Raw genomic sequence first — 15,846 nt, forward strand, 5'->3', positions numbered from 1 at the left:
GGAGAAGAGCTTGCTCGACCATGGAATGCTAAAAAGCTCAAGCAATATTACAACTAGAGCCGAACACACTCTTACGGGGAGCCCTCACAATCACATGTGTGGTTGGGTACAAGCTTAGCACCTCTTATTGAAACGAAAAGACAAGAGTTTGCTCTTTTAATCGAGCAGGCACTTGATCCTTTGGGGGACAGGTAAATCGAGCATCCCCCGTCATAACCGTACCACGACGGTAGAACACCCTGCTCGCGAAGGGACCGTTCACGCTGTAAGATTTGGACCCCAAAACAACAGAGTCTGAGACTCAATCCAGCCAAGCACATGACCCCGACAAATCGTCCAAGCTCCCCACACTTGACAATCCTATAACCAACCGAGCAAACTCCCTGTCCTAGTCAACTACGAGCAAAAACATAAACAAAATAGCATAAATCATGCACCAAATCATAAACGGAAGTGTAGCTGAAATTAAAAGGGGCCAAAGACCCCACGATTGTGCCCGTCGCCAAGCCATCACGGCCGAGACGGTAAATTGTTAAGTACATTACCAAAAGGGGGGCATACTCCCCCCCATCAAAATTAAATTCAAAATGCATCGGCACGCAGGCCAGAAACATAACAACAAATTAACAAAACACCAGAATCAGGCAGTCTCGTCCACGGGCATGATTTGATCGTCCCTGACGCTGAACCCGTCTTCCCCGCTACCGTCACCAAAGTCCGGAGACACGATTCACCCACCTTCAATCTGATGGAGAGGCCCGATACCCTCGGTTATCAACTCAACCCCCGGATTATTGATCTTCAACTAAGCTATGGTCGAGTCATATATTTCCTGACTAGTGGCAAGGCAGTCATCCCCCAGGACGCGGATGTAGCTAATAAGGTCCGCTCGGGTCAAGAGAGCCTTCTCCTTGTCTGTCTCATCCTCGGTAAGAGCAAGGGATCGGCGAAGAGCAACCTCCTTAACAGTCAACGACTGCAGTACCCCATACAGAGTCCAGACGAGCAGGGCATGCTGCAAGCTCAGGTATCTCAAAACAGCTTCTTTCTCGGCCAGGGCTCGGGCATTGGTCCCCAATTGAGCATTCGTCCTTGTCAGCTCCTCATCTCTGGAGGACAACGCCTTTTTTTGATCCTCCTCTAGAACGGCCAACTTATACTTATAATCATCCTCGACCTTCTTCAGCATGTCGGCGGAATGAGGGGCATCAACGGAGTACATAATCGCCAGCTCGGTGACTCGCATCACAGCAGCAGTGTCCTGGGCCAGTATCCTTTGTTTGAGCACCGCATCCATCCCCTCAATATGAAGGGATTCAGTCCGGTGAATGGAGGGGGAGGGCCCGCCTTCAAAGAAATTTCGCTGGAGAAAGCAAGAAAGCAAGCGATACTGGTCAGGAGAGTCGTCCTGAGTAAGGTCTACGTTGTCCACGAACATAGTCCGACGACGCTTCTTCTGGTCAGGTCAGCTTGCAAGTCGGATGGAGAAGCTTGGACATTGACGGGCACATATAGAGGTTGTTAATCTACAGCCAAAAAAAGAGACCGAGCACCCGCTGGGGAAGACGATGAGGTCTCGGAACCAGTCCCCAGAGCTGATTGGACATGGGCCAGACGACTAGCGGTGCCCTCTTTGCCGCTTTCGCCTTTGCCTGGGCATGCTTCCAAACACGATCCTACCTGCTCGCCATTGATCCTACAAAATAAACAAACAAAGGGTTGGTCAGTAAGATATTCAAACGGGCGTACACTTACACGAAAAATTGTAAAAATAAAATGGGCACCCAAGAGAATCATGGCCTCATCGGCTGATTCGCATTCGGCCAACTCTTTACAACTTATATAACGAGGCCCTAACTCCGGCTCCCCGTCAGCATCGAACACAGGTCTCCTAGTCCAATCCACCTTTTGGATTGGGAAAAAGCTCTACACAAAGTCGGACAATTTCTTAAAACTTGCCCGATCTTCGTCATCCAGCTCCCCGGCCTTGCTGATGAACTGGTCAGTAGTATACTTAAAATGGTCCCACAGCTATTGGAACCGGAACATCCGCTTCCTCGCCATCCTCGGATTTCCGATGTCGTTCAAAATGGGACTACCGCGAGTGTCCAACATCGGCACGGAGAACTGAGTCCCGAGCCGCCCACGACTAAGGCCGAAGAAGATAGTAACTTGTCTTGAAGTGTTTAATCGAATCCGAAAAAGGTTTGAAGAGCTTATTCGCCTGCTTTAAAGAAACCCATCCGAACCGCCTGTGGGCCGTCTTACGCTGCACATGAAAGCAATGGAAGAGCAGCAAAACCGTAGCCCTAATCTCCAAGTATTGGGACGTCAACTCGAAAGCCCGAAGAAAGGCGATTGAATTCGGATAGAGTTGGTTGGGCGCAAGCTCCAAGTGGTTAAAAACGAAGATTTGGAAGTCCGTGAACGGTACCCGGAACCCCATTTTCCTGAAGACTATTTCGTACATGAGAATCAGGTCTGGTGGGTAAGTACTGCACACCCGCTCAACTATGCCCTGAACGGAAACGACCTAGTCATTCTCTGCTAATTCGTCACCTACGACCCCGCTGATATCAGTATAGACGTCCGAACTGTCTGTGGCGAAATGGAACTCCGAGTCAAGCACCTCATTGGTCACCCAATCTTCCACCGTAACTTCCCGCACGACCGGAGGAGTGGCCGAAGACGGCGCTGAAGTGGAGGTAAGTGTCTGATTATCTGCTGGCACAACCATTATGACCTAAAAAGCAGAGGAAACCAGTGAATTCGACGGTAAATCAAATCCATCCGTCCACCGCTAATCAACTGAAAGGGCGTAAACTGGTCCGAGGATAAGTCTTCTTGACCCATACCCTTACTCGAAGAGCAGAAAGACGACCTCCCCCGCAAGGAAACCAACAATATAACTCGAAGGGTGGTACCCGACACCTTCAAGTGTTATGCATGAAGTATCTCCTCCCCGATGGATAAATATGAGTTATAGAAATGAGATTAGGACATCTCCATGAAGTGTTATGTAGAAAGCCTCAAGTTAAAGAGGATCCACGCTCCAGATGGGAAAGCCAAAAGGATTAGCCCAAGAATTACACTTCTAGAAGAAATCTACGAAGGCGAGGAGACTTCCTCCCTAATTTGTGGAGGAGAATGGAGAATGAAGATCCATAAGGGATACCCTCTTAAGGTTTTAGCATAACTGTCATTTATCGTTTATTGTTTGATTACTTTGCTGACAATTTTATAGGTGAGTATTAAATCTCTACCGATTGCAAAGACAAGTTACTTTATGAGGTGTATTTTTCCCCTTCCCCCCTTTTTTAATAAGGCACATCACTCTTATTCTATTATCCATATCTATTGGCTATTCCTTTCTTTGCATGAAATTTGTCAACAATTGTTGTCTGGTTGATTTTGATAAAAATTCACAAAAACCTTATATTGATTGGGAAACAAATCACTCAACATGCAAATGAAATTTGTCAACAATTGTTGCCTGGTTGATTTTGATAAAAATTCACAGAAACCTTATATTGATTGGGAGACAAATGCCTCAACATGCAAACCCTATATTAACCTCAAAAGAATATACCAACAATAAAATCGAATATCCGTTTTATTTCGCTACTCTTAATATATCCAAATTGGCCTCAAGGTCAAAAGTAGAATTTCATTAAAACACACTAGCCACGTGTCGTTCATCTATTGGTTATTCCCTCACAACCTTATAAACTTTAAACTACATTTTCGTCATCATTCTCAATTTCTCAATATCACAATTTTACAATTTATGTATTTATTTATTTATTTATTAAATAAATTAAATTCCTTCGTCAAACTCGTACGTACGGATATTCCGGCAAATCGAAACCTCGTTGGTTTCTGTCGCACACCTGACACCACCTTCGGATCTCACATCACACCACACACACACACATTCTTCCCTTCCTTTCATTTCAGTTTTCTCTTCCAAATCGTTTCCTTCTTATTCAAACCCCCCATTTTTCATTCTACTTTGTCCCTGGTCCCATTTTGATGCCATGAAGAAGAAGCTCGATACCCGTTTTCCTGCTGTAAGTTGTTTTTTTCGGCTTTTTTAGGGTTAAAGTTTGAATTTTTTCGTATTTCCCTTGTGTTTTTGCATCTGGGTAATTTTTTTTTGTTGAAAAAATTGAGCTTTTGGTTATTTAGGTTTGATGATAATTGAGGGTTTCTGGGTTGTTGGGGGTGTGAATTAGGTATAATGGAATGATGGGTGTTATTGGAATTTGGTATAATTGATATAATTTATTTGTTTGTGCTTGATAATAATTTAGGTTAGGTTAAGAGTTATGTGTGGGATTGCGGTTTCTGCGACGCGCATTGCGGCCGTTTCGGCATAAATTTTTATTGGACAATTTTTAATTACATCATGAGTAAATTGAGTTTTGATGAAAATACTAGAAAAAACATGGGTGAAATTGTCTGATGCGGTTCACAATCTCGGATGCCTGATTTTAAATCACACTGCAATTGCGGTCTGATGTGGTTGTGGAGACTACTGCATCAATAATATTTCGGCTGCAAATGCGGTTGCGGACTGCAATTTAAAACCATGGATGTGACTTTGAGCGAGGATAGCTTTGCAGGCAATTAGCGGAGAGATGAATTTTTTCGATCTCGATTATATATTATGAAATGATAGGTTGCTTTGCAAATTGAAAAGGGAATGGAGGGAAATCATAGCTTACATATCGAAAGGGTTGTGTGTTACCGTGTGAACATTCGAGTGTTATTTACCGATCAGTTTTTCTCTTTTTAAAATAGCTCATGTTTGATGCACATGCAAACTCTTCAGTTTTGTTATAGCGTAGCATTCCGCTATTGTCTGCCGATTGATACCACTTGAGTAGGGAATTTCCAAATAGTCTTTATCCGAAGAGATCTATTAGGAGAATGCTTTATCTGATGGAAACGTTAAATTGCAGGCTCGGATAAAGAAGATAATGCAAGCGGACGAGGATGTTGGAAAGATAGCACTGGCAGTTCCTGTTTTAGTTTGTGAGTTTCTTTTACTTCTTAGTTAACCATTAGCCATTTGTCGCGTCTTTTCTCTCATATGTTGTTGACCATGCTCTTGAATTTCTCTACAGCAAAAGCTCTGGAATTATTCCTACAAGATCTTTGCGACCGCACCTATGAAATAACTCTACAGAGAGGAGCAAAGACCATGAATGCATTGCATTTGTAAGTCATATAATATTCTAAAATTTAAAATTATCTTTACAAAACCTCGTGTCCATGCACAAACCGATTTTACTTTTGCTGAAGTTTGATTAACGATTAAGATTTGAAGTTCCGAAATTGTCATTACTTGATTTAACCTTTATGTGTCTTTAATATATTTCGAGTATATTCTAACCAGTGGCGAACACAAACTTCAGGAAACATTGTGTACAAAGCTACAACGTCTTCGACTTTTTGAGAGACATCGTCAGCAGGGTTCCTGACTATGGGCACGGCCATGGCCATCCTGAGACTGGAGCCGATGACCGCACTCTTCCCAAGAGAAGGTTTGAAGTCCAATATCTTTTTCTTTATCTTGTCTAATTTATCTATGCATGTAAACAATTAGCAACGTTAAAAAATGCTTCGTTTTTCCAGGAAACCTGCTGCAGACGATTGCAATGACAGTGATGAAGAGACTAAGCGGAGTAAGATGGTAATTTCCCTTTCATGAAAAACCTCGACTATGGTCAACTAAATTAGTATTATTCTTTAAACGATGGTAAAAGTATTACTATGCGTGTTTGGATTGAGTTATTTCTATTACAATAAAACCGAGCCGTTTTTCGTAGAGGCTATTGTTTTCTTCAAACAGTTTTGATAAAGAAAATGTTTTTATTTGATTACAGCTAGAGTTGGGCCACACCGGCGGTACTGGTAGGGGAAGAGGGAGAGGTAGAGGAAGAGGCCGTGGCCGAGGAGCACGCACCGCAGAGAAAGAGACCTTACATCAGCAGGTTGAGTCTGAACCTTGCACCTCTATTCAACAAAGTAGCAAAGAAGCCTCTAATACAAACATGGCAATCGATATCGGTCCAGAACCAAAGGAGTTATCAAAGGAAAACATTTCACCTCACGAGGAAAGCACTCGATCGTTCCGAAACATCGATTTGAATGCCAATATACAAGAAAACGAGGACAAAGACAATATAAGCACGGCTACTCCACAGGCCTCATTGCCTGAACCTGCTGCAGTAATGGATATGCAACATGAAGAAATTCCAGGTTGGTCTCTTGCTGATGTCGACAAGATGGCGATCGATACGTTACAGCTTGCGGCGAATCTTGGTAATAGACTAGATGAGGAGGAGGAAGATTATGATGAGGAGGAAGGGTAATAGATTAAAGTGGAAAACCCTTTTTTTCGATATCTGGTATAGTTATCTGGTATATCGATGATCTTGTGTAGCAAATGTAGTTTTTTCTTATTAGTAATGTTAGTTTCATGCACCTTTTAGGATTTAAAAATGGATGTTGTTGTAGGTTACATCAACTTTGATAGTTCAGGATTAAATTTCTTGATAAAGCTTGATTACAAGATGGTTTCATTGTGCTGTGTTATTTAAGATATTGTTTATCAAAATGGTTTTCTAAATTGAATAAAATGGTTTTTTCTGTAGGGTTTCAAAAACTGAACCAAACCGATGAAAGTCAAAGCGGTTTGGTTTGATTCTTAGTTTTAGTATTTTTGATTCTCCAAACCAGTCAACTGAATTGAAACCTATAGTTACTCACTTAATCTGTTATTTAGTCCATTATATAGTTTAAATTTTGCATCGGCCCAACTCTTCTCCATCTTTGTATATGCAATTGACAACTAAACCCTAAGTCACAAAAAATGCTCTAATAAAACTGTTGCTCTCGCTGTCTACCAGTACGCGCCTCTCACAAAATTGTTGCTCTCGCTGTTTACCAGCAAGGTTGCTCTTGCTACCGTTGTTTTGCTCTATTTTGGCCGGCTTCGTGTTTCAATTCTCTTGGTTAGTTTTCACGACTTTATGAATCTCATTATTTCTTGGAATGCGATTTTTAAATGAACTTACTGCATATCCAGAAAGCCCAGAAAGCAGTGAACAATAAGTTGATAATGTCTCCATTTATTAAAAAAAAGGTGTTTTCATCTTTCTCAAGAGTACAAGTTTGGATTTCCTCAACTAAAAATCTAACTCAATTTACAATACATGTCAAAATTTTAAATTCATAAAGTTTTAACAACTTTAGGCGGTAATAGTATATAACCAATAAATTAATTATTATACATATTGATGCCAATAAACATATGTATCGTTGGTTTAACACATGTTAGTTGACAAAGCGTGGTTTTCTGTATCAATTGTTTGTTGTTTTATGGTGATTGACGCTGGATTTAATAGAGAGGACTGCGGTTTAATTTCTCGCAACTACAATTGAAAGGGAGTTGGACCTAAAATTACTTGATGTCAGAACTAATCCCTGAATCGAACAGTTGTAGCTAATATAAAAATGTCATGTTTATCTTACCAAGTTTTTTTTATTATAGGTAATTGAAAATTAAGGCAAATGGTAAGTGAAAGTGTCAAAGGCATCAACACTCATTGATTATTCTCCCACCAACACCTAAAGCTCAAACACCAACACAATTTTTTTTTTACCAAAAAACACCAACATAGTTAGTAACAACTAAAGGTACAATTCTAGATGAGAAATGCTAAACCTACACCAAAAGTTACATATACACCGTATATGTATACACTTAACTATACTTTTTGTTTTATTTAATAATTTTTTTTTTACATTGATTTTTGTGGGACATAGGAAATGGTTGAAAATGGGCTAAGGTGTAACATACGATGTAGTGATATCAGTGTAAACATAGCATTGCTGATTCTAGATAGAAGATACACATGTACTCTAAAAATAAAATATAGAATGATTGGTTGTCCTTCACAAGAGAAAATGATAATAAAGTTGCATTGCATGCCTCCTAAGGGTTTATGTTTTTGATTGTTGGTCTTTTAAATTTTATTTTTATTTATATTGTTATAGAATTTCTTCACCGATTGTGTATCTTAGGGTTGATTTTTAAATTTGATTTTACGCGTGCATAAATCAAACTGTTTGCTTATAGTGTAAGTAATATGCTTCAAATCAATTTGTTGAGTTTTTTAATCAAGAATGATTTGAGAATGGTTCAGTCATGACAATGTTAGAATCTCAATAATACTTTTGATTTTGCAAAAATTAAGATTCTAGAAGTGTGATTCGCATCATACACTTCATGATTCGAATCAGAGCAACAACGAATTTTAGGAATTTTTTTCAAGTAGCCATGATTCAAATCACAACATCCATGATTCGAATCACACCCGCTTGATTCAAATCACAGATAGCTTGATTTGTATCATAGATAACTTGATTTTAATCATATTGAGATAACTTTACTTTGTAAATTGGTTCTATAAGCTTGATTCGTATCACACATTCACATGAATCGAATCTTTGATTCGAATCACATAAAATGTGACTCGAATCAGAGTTAGTTTTTTCAGTTTTTCAACTCTTGATTTATCACTTAACCATTTGACTCAAATCATACCTCTTGCTTATGACTCGAACCAAACACTATTTTTCATTCATTTTTGGCTAGATCTCCATTACATATAAAAGCATTTTCACTAAAAACCTTTTACAACACACTTATTCTCTCATTTTCAAAAAGATTTTGAATATGCTTTGAATGTTTTGCAACATTCTTTCATCTTCCACCTCATTCTTTTTCTATTTTCCTGTAGATCTAAATCCCATCTTTTGAGATGTGTGATTTTTTAGGAGATTATATTTGTGTGATTAATGTTTCTTTGAAGATATATTAAGATTTTAGGGGTTTACAAAGTGTGTGTGATTTGACTGGTTTTGACAAGTCCATCGAAAAAGGAGGTTATTCTCTCCATAATTACTTTGGCAGTGTTGTAGGGAATCCTACAAATAAAGTGAGATTTGTGTGAAATTGCATTGTCCTCCTCCACACGGGAATGATCTGGTGTATACTCATTAATGGGAAGGAATAGTTGGACATATCACCGCTCTCAATGAGAATGATCTGGTGTATACTCATTGATCGGTGTAAGATATGTGGATATTCGATGAGAATTATCTGGTGTATACTGTAACATCCCGAAAATTCTTATTTAACTAATTTATTTAAGTTTTAAATTAATTATTCGAAATTAGCGTTTTATTGAAATTAATTGGAAATAATAAAATGTTAGTTGTTGGGCCATTGGTGGAGTTAGTAATGTGGGGGTGTTAATGTGAAGGAGTCCATTACTAAATTATGTTATGTTTTCATAAAACAAGGAAATAGGAGGTGTAACACCCCGATATCCGCTGCACGCATCAACCGTGTCGGCCAACCGAGCATGTTACCGGCTTAATCAATAATCCCCCCTAGGTCCGCTTATCGGCTGCCCAGGAAATATTGTTTTTGCCTCCCGCAGGAATCGAACCATGTACCTAGGGGTTGGCGCCGCGAACTGTTTTGCAGAAAGCCAGTGTAATTTAATGATTTTAAATTATGAGTTAATCGTTTATTGAAGATGTATTGCACATATATGTGATGAGATATGTTGATATATGCTATGTGAAACGATAATCATGTGATGATTTGCGTGTTGTATAAGAATGACGGGATGTTAATTGAGTGATTGTTAACAATGTAAACTTGCTTGATGATGATGATGATTATGATGAAATGAGTATTTGATGATGTTACTCATTAGACTTGACGATGGTATAAGTATGTTCATGTATGTTTGCATTCATTCATGTTCATTGATGATGTTGTATCCATGATGATGTGTTGGATCAGTAAAGGGCATGATTCCCATTGTGTGGAATCTGTGCTGGCAGGGCCGTATCTTGATGATGTTGGATCCGTCATGGGTTATTCCCATTTGATGATGTTGGTACCACATGCATAGTGTCAGTTCATACATATGCATACTTTTTATAACATGATTGGTTGTATTTCAGTGTTATAAATATTGATGATGTGTTGGTTGGTTGTTTATGATGATGAAACTTGTCTGAATGTCTGTTTATGAAACAATTGGGTGAATGATGCGACTATGATGTGTTATCGCTTTATAACATTATAACATTTGTTAATTATGATGAGACTCGCCCTTACATGTTGTCATTTTTAGATTGAGGATAGAGGTTGTTCGACTCGGTGAGGATTAGCTCATGGGTCAGTTATTTAGTTAGCGTCAGGTGTCATGCTCTGATATTTGTAACACTGGGGATGCGAAGTTTAGAGTTTATGGTTTATAACTCTGGTTATGTTTTGATGTTTTGAAGGATAAGTTTTATAGATGTTAAACTTAATCCGTATGATTTGATTTCCGCTGTGTTAACATGAAATGTTTTTAATTGATGATGAATGCCTCAGTGAATGCATGACATAACTGAACGATGTTTAATTAATCTTTGAATTGTGGCACCCTTATTTTCATGTACTCTGAATAAACTTATTAATTTTCGCGGGGGTTTAGAAAGGGGTGTTACATATATTCATCGTGTTACCGGGGAAATGCTAGTGCTCGATGGGAATTATTTGGAGTTTACTCATCGTGTACTAAGAAAAACATTTCCTCTAGCAGAAAAACATCAGATGTTGGTACGGTGGGGTTGTGATACCATGTCAGTAAGATCACTCGATTACTCACCCCTAGTGATGCCACGTAGACAATATCATTAGGTCCTCGCCGGTGGGCTGGTACAGTCACGGTGACATGGTTGTATTAGAAATTGCATACTTGTTTGACATGTGCTTGACTGTGTGTTATGTCATCTCATTGGTTAGTCAAGGGACTTCCAATGGATATGCTACCGTTTTGTGTGTGTTTGTACCAAACCATGAGAAACCCCAGATCAACGGCGGATCCGTTTGATAGCATGCACTTTGTAGAACCGAATAAACCCATAAGATAGGAGAACTCACTGAGATTTAGTAATATCATTCCAATCCTATTATCATTTTCCAGGCACAGATTAGAAGCGGAGAATTACTAGATGATCTTTTTTGAAGATGGTGGACGAGCAGATGGCAGAAAGACCCATCATATCTTATCTTTCCGTTGTGCATGGTTGTAGACGAGTTGTTTGTATAAATTTTGAACAAGAGTTTAATTGTATATGATTTTAAATTCTTGTGTTTTCCAACTTATATATGTTTCTATGTACCATTTATACCATCGTTACATGTTATTCTAGACATATACGTACAGAGTGTTACCTATTAGATGCTAAATAAGTGTTTTAATATAACAGTTTAATCAAATTTTTAATTAAATCTAACAATTGATTAAGTTCTTGTTTTTCACATTAGTTTAAATTTACACTATATATTAAAAATTTAAAATTAAAAAACTATCAAAAGTCTTATTATATTATTTGAAAAATTAACACCTTTAAAATGTTGATATTTAATTTATTTCTTTTTATAATTTTTCAATGTTAACTTTTAAACTAATAATAAAAGAAAATATTATCAATGGTTTATATCATAATACAAATTTAAAAGCATTCAAATGTTAAAATGATAACATTTTTAAATATAAATATTAGACTATTATTTTAAAATATGTTCTGATACGTTTTGAAAAGAATCAATGAGAACATAGATCAAAGTTAGGTGAGATTATAATGTTGAATATTTTTTAAATCATTCCATAAATAGAATTATTTAAGGTTTTAAGTAGGTATTTTAATATGATAGCTTAGTTAAATAAAATAGTTATTATTGATAGTTTTCATTTTTCACAAAACTTATAAACTCTTTACCTATTAACTAGATACTATAAATTCTAAAATTTATTGGACTTTTTTTTTATAATTAACATTTTGTTCTTTTGTAAAACCAAACTATTTCATTGTTTTTTTTTTCTTGACAAGAAAGAAATATCATTGTTAGAAAGTGAATCATGTACCAACAATCTAAATCTATTTAATTCAACAAAATCTTTTGAATTACTCCACCACCATACTCTATATACTATCCTTGGAATAGAGTCGACAATTTTATAAAAATTAAGAAAATAGGAAATATAATATTTCATCCATAAACAAATCTATAAAATTAACCTTTAGTTAAAACTTCGAATTAGTAAGCATCAAATTTATTAATTTGCCTAAACTAAAAAGTTGTAGGTCTTTAACTTACACCTTTATAATTTTATAAATATAACTTTAATATTTATATCAATTTTTTAAAAATAAAATGCTTATTTTATGTTTCTATTTATGATCCTTTAACCTAATTGATATATTTAATAATTAAATGAATAGATATAAATATACTTATTTTATTTTATTAAATTTTATATATATATATATATATATATATATATATATATATATATATATATATATATATATATATATATATATATATATATATATCAAATTTTAAATATATAAATATGCTTATTTTATTTTGCTATTTATGATCCTTTAACCTAATTGATATATTGAATAATTAAATAAAATATTGCAAATGAAAGTATATTACTATTTGTAAAATATCTAAAAATAAGAAAATAACATAGGAGATTTAAAATTTAAATGAAAATATTTTCATTTCTATGAAAATATTTGATTACCTTTAAATATTTTATCAATTTATATTTTCAACTTTCAAGATCATTTGTAATATTTTTTTTTATCAAATTGGGGGAGAAGAAAAAGTATTATTAATTAAATTGACACCTATTTTACAACTATCTTAAATTAAAGAATTAAAACTATACCAAATGAAATTAAAACATCAAACTATTATTTAATTACACTAAATATTCTAGCGAGAACTAAAGTTGAACTCATCTCTCAATAGCGAATTCAAATTTTTCGTTTCGATCAAGGATATGAGGATATTATATTAAAAAATTAATAAAATTTAAAATAAAAATACTATTTATATTTTTGAAATATAATATAATTATTAAAATAAAATAATAATTGACATAATTATAATTATAAAATAGTACAAAATGTTACTTACTTGAAAGTTGAATATTATTGCTTATGAATGATACAAATTCATGTTATTTCTCCACACAAAAACTAAAAGCCATAAATAAGATTTGAATTTTGTTCCAAAAAGATGGACAATGTTTGAACATGTACATTATTATTATTATAGTAATAATATTCATTAATTAATTATAACGTTTGAACTTATCAAGCCAACCTGTTTTAAAGAGAAATATAAACATATCATCCATTGATGAAGCCAAAATTAATTAAATCCGAAATTATTTCAAAATTTCCAATTTTGTTTCTCAGTTTGAATTCATATTTGAACTACATAAAAACTATGATGCACTAACACCAATCATCTTATATGCTTCTTTTGGAAGATTAGTCTAACTAAATAATTAATCAATCATTTAAGGAAGTTAAAGATTTTCACACACAAATCAATCGTTGCAATGCAATATCATAGCTCACATCATTTCAAATTTTCAATCCTTTAGCTATTATATTTATTATAATTCAAATAATAACTGCAAATAATATTCATATGATATCTCTTTCCTTATCTATAAAGATATTATTGGCATTAACTCAAATATTTTTTAAATAAATAACCCTTCTTATAAGCTTCTCTTTTCATCAAATCAAACTTCATTCTTCTTCGACTTAATTATTTGTAGCCATGACATCCGAGTCCTCTAGCATCTCTATCACTTCACAAGATCAAGGTGATTCTTCCCGCTCAAAAACTGTGGTCAACATGGAGGTTGAACAAGATCGATCCTCGAATTCTAATTCCAACAATTTAATCGATTTTGTGAAGCTATCGAAAGACGATTCCGTTCCAGGGTTAAAGGTACAAGAGCATGATTTTTTTAATCTTATACAAGTTGGTTCATCGTCATGTTTACCTAATAATGACATTGAGCAGAAAGATGAGAACAATAGCGAAGAGAAGAGTTCTGATCTGAGGTCTTTCTCATGCTCCTTTTGCAAGAGAAAATTTTCGACTTCTCAAGCATTAGGAGGACATCAGAATGCTCATAAGGCAGAACGCGCTTTAGAAAAACAGCGTAAACAAAGGTACGATGGTGGTGCTTTAGGTTTAGGGCAATCTCACTATAGCCCTTATTTTAGCTATTCTAGTAATCTTTTTACACCTTATAATTGTAACTATAGACTTGGGGTTAGAATGGATTCAACCATTCAAAAACCACCTTATTTTAGCCCTAGGACAACCCCACATAGTTTTGGTTATAGCAATGGTGCTTTGAGTTTCCAAGATATGTTAAACCCTTCTCTTGTGTCATTGAGAAATATGGGAGGTGGGAATAGTGGAATTGGAACCCTAGGTATTGGGGGTGCAAGTAATATAAAAATTGAAGATGGTGGTGCAAAGGATAAATTTAGTGCTCTTTTGAAATTTGGAGATTCTTCTACAAATGTGGCTACAAGTTCAAACTCAAACATAGAAAAGAAAATCAATGTGGCTTCTACTTCTATCAAAGATGAAATCAATGTGGCTTCTACTTCTATCAAAGATGAAATTAATGATCGATCAAAGTCCAATGTTGAAGAAGAACCATCCAATTCTGAATCTTCTGAACTTGATTTGTCACTTAAGCTTTAAATTAGTATTTATATTTTATTTCCATATAACAAAGTTCTTGTTAGTTTGATTGCTACTCTATAGTTTAAATTATGTCTTGGTATTTACTTTTTTGATGTCAAATTATGTATTTTTGATTGAGAGTGAGTATTTCTTATACTCACTTTTCTCTCTTTCAATTTATATATTTATATTTATCATTCAAATAAAAATATTAGTATTAATCATGTTTTGATTGTTATCTTATGTTTTGATTGCTTCCTTAATCAATGTTATTTTTCTTATTGATATTAATTCATATTAATTGTATGATTTAGACTTTTTTTTACTAGCAAAATATGATTTGGACTTTGATATTTCTTTCTTTTATATAAAATATATTTTGATTTAAAAAAAATAATATTTGATTTGTTTGCTAGAAGTGTTTTGGTAAGATTCAAATATATTGTGTTTGTAAAAAAAAAAGATGGGACTTGAAATACTAAGATTTTTAATGATATAAAACGTGTGGTATATATATATATTTTTAACTAATATATTTTTTACAACCATGCACAGGTTTGGAAAATATTAAATGAAAAATAAAATTGGTTGATTAAATAAGTTTAATATAAATTTTAAACAACTTAAATAATAAACAAAATTCTTCATATAATAGTTATATACTTTTAACGTATTTGAATGAAATAATTATAGTCATAATATAATAATGATTTGTTTTGATTATGTTTCACTAAATTATCAACAATCAACATTAACTTATCAAAAACAAGAATTGATTTCTCTTTCAAATATTTGTTCTTTATTTATTAAAGATTAATGACATATATGTGTAAGTTTTATTGATAGTATATATATTTTATAATAATTAATGACAAATACCTCTCTCTACTTTTGTGTATCAATGATTATTATCTTTTGGACTAAAAATAAAATGATATTGACATTCAAATTGACATAGAGAACATGAAGTAAATTCTAGGTTAAAATTGATGGTAAATCATCTTTCTTTAATTAACAACAAAGAAGAGAGAAATTTATTATTTTGTCATAAAATATTTTATATAGATTATTCATATTAGTGAGAAATATTTTTTTCTAAGTTTTTTTCCTACTTATAAATGATAAATATTTTTCACGTATTTTTTATTGTACCAATCAAAATATTTATCGAGTACTTT

General features: G+C 34.5%; 2 protein-coding genes across 2 annotated transcripts; both read left to right on the top strand.

Moving 5' to 3' along the window:
* Positions 1 to 3,791: 3,791 nt before the first annotated feature.
* On the top strand, positions 3,792 to 6,590 carry LOC131657401 (uncharacterized). Its single transcript, XM_058926810.1, has 6 exons — positions 3,792 to 4,070; positions 4,965 to 5,037; positions 5,130 to 5,223; positions 5,421 to 5,549; positions 5,641 to 5,698; positions 5,892 to 6,590. The coding sequence occupies exons 1-6, from the start codon at positions 4,038 to 4,040 to the stop codon at positions 6,378 to 6,380; spliced, it is 876 nt and encodes a 291-aa protein (XP_058782793.1). The 5' UTR covers positions 3,792 to 4,037; the 3' UTR covers positions 6,381 to 6,590.
* Positions 6,591 to 13,738: 7,148 nt separating this feature from the next.
* LOC131659951 (uncharacterized) lies at positions 13,739 to 14,686 on the top strand. The gene has a single exon (XM_058929060.1). The coding sequence runs from the start codon at positions 13,739 to 13,741 to the stop codon at positions 14,684 to 14,686; it is 948 nt and encodes a 315-aa protein (XP_058785043.1).
* Positions 14,687 to 15,846: the final 1,160 nt, after the last annotated feature.

This window comes from Vicia villosa, linkage group LG3, assembly GCF_029867415.1.
Source record: "Vicia villosa cultivar HV-30 ecotype Madison, WI linkage group LG3, Vvil1.0, whole genome shotgun sequence".
Lineage (NCBI taxonomy): Eukaryota > Viridiplantae > Streptophyta > Magnoliopsida > Fabales > Fabaceae > Vicia > Vicia villosa.

Coding starts and splice junctions, on each gene's coding strand:
- LOC131657401 (XM_058926810.1), top strand. CDS start 4,038: ATGAAGAAGAAGCTCGATACCCGTTTTCCTGCT. Junction 5,038..5,129: donor GGCAGTTCCTGTTTTAGTTT/GTGAGTTTCTTT, acceptor ATTTCTCTACAG/CAAAAGCTCTGGAATTATTC. Junction 5,224..5,420: donor ACCATGAATGCATTGCATTT/GTAAGTCATATA, acceptor CACAAACTTCAG/GAAACATTGTGTACAAAGCT.
- LOC131659951 (XM_058929060.1), top strand. CDS start 13,739: ATGACATCCGAGTCCTCTAGCATCTCTATCACTTCACAAGATCAAGGT.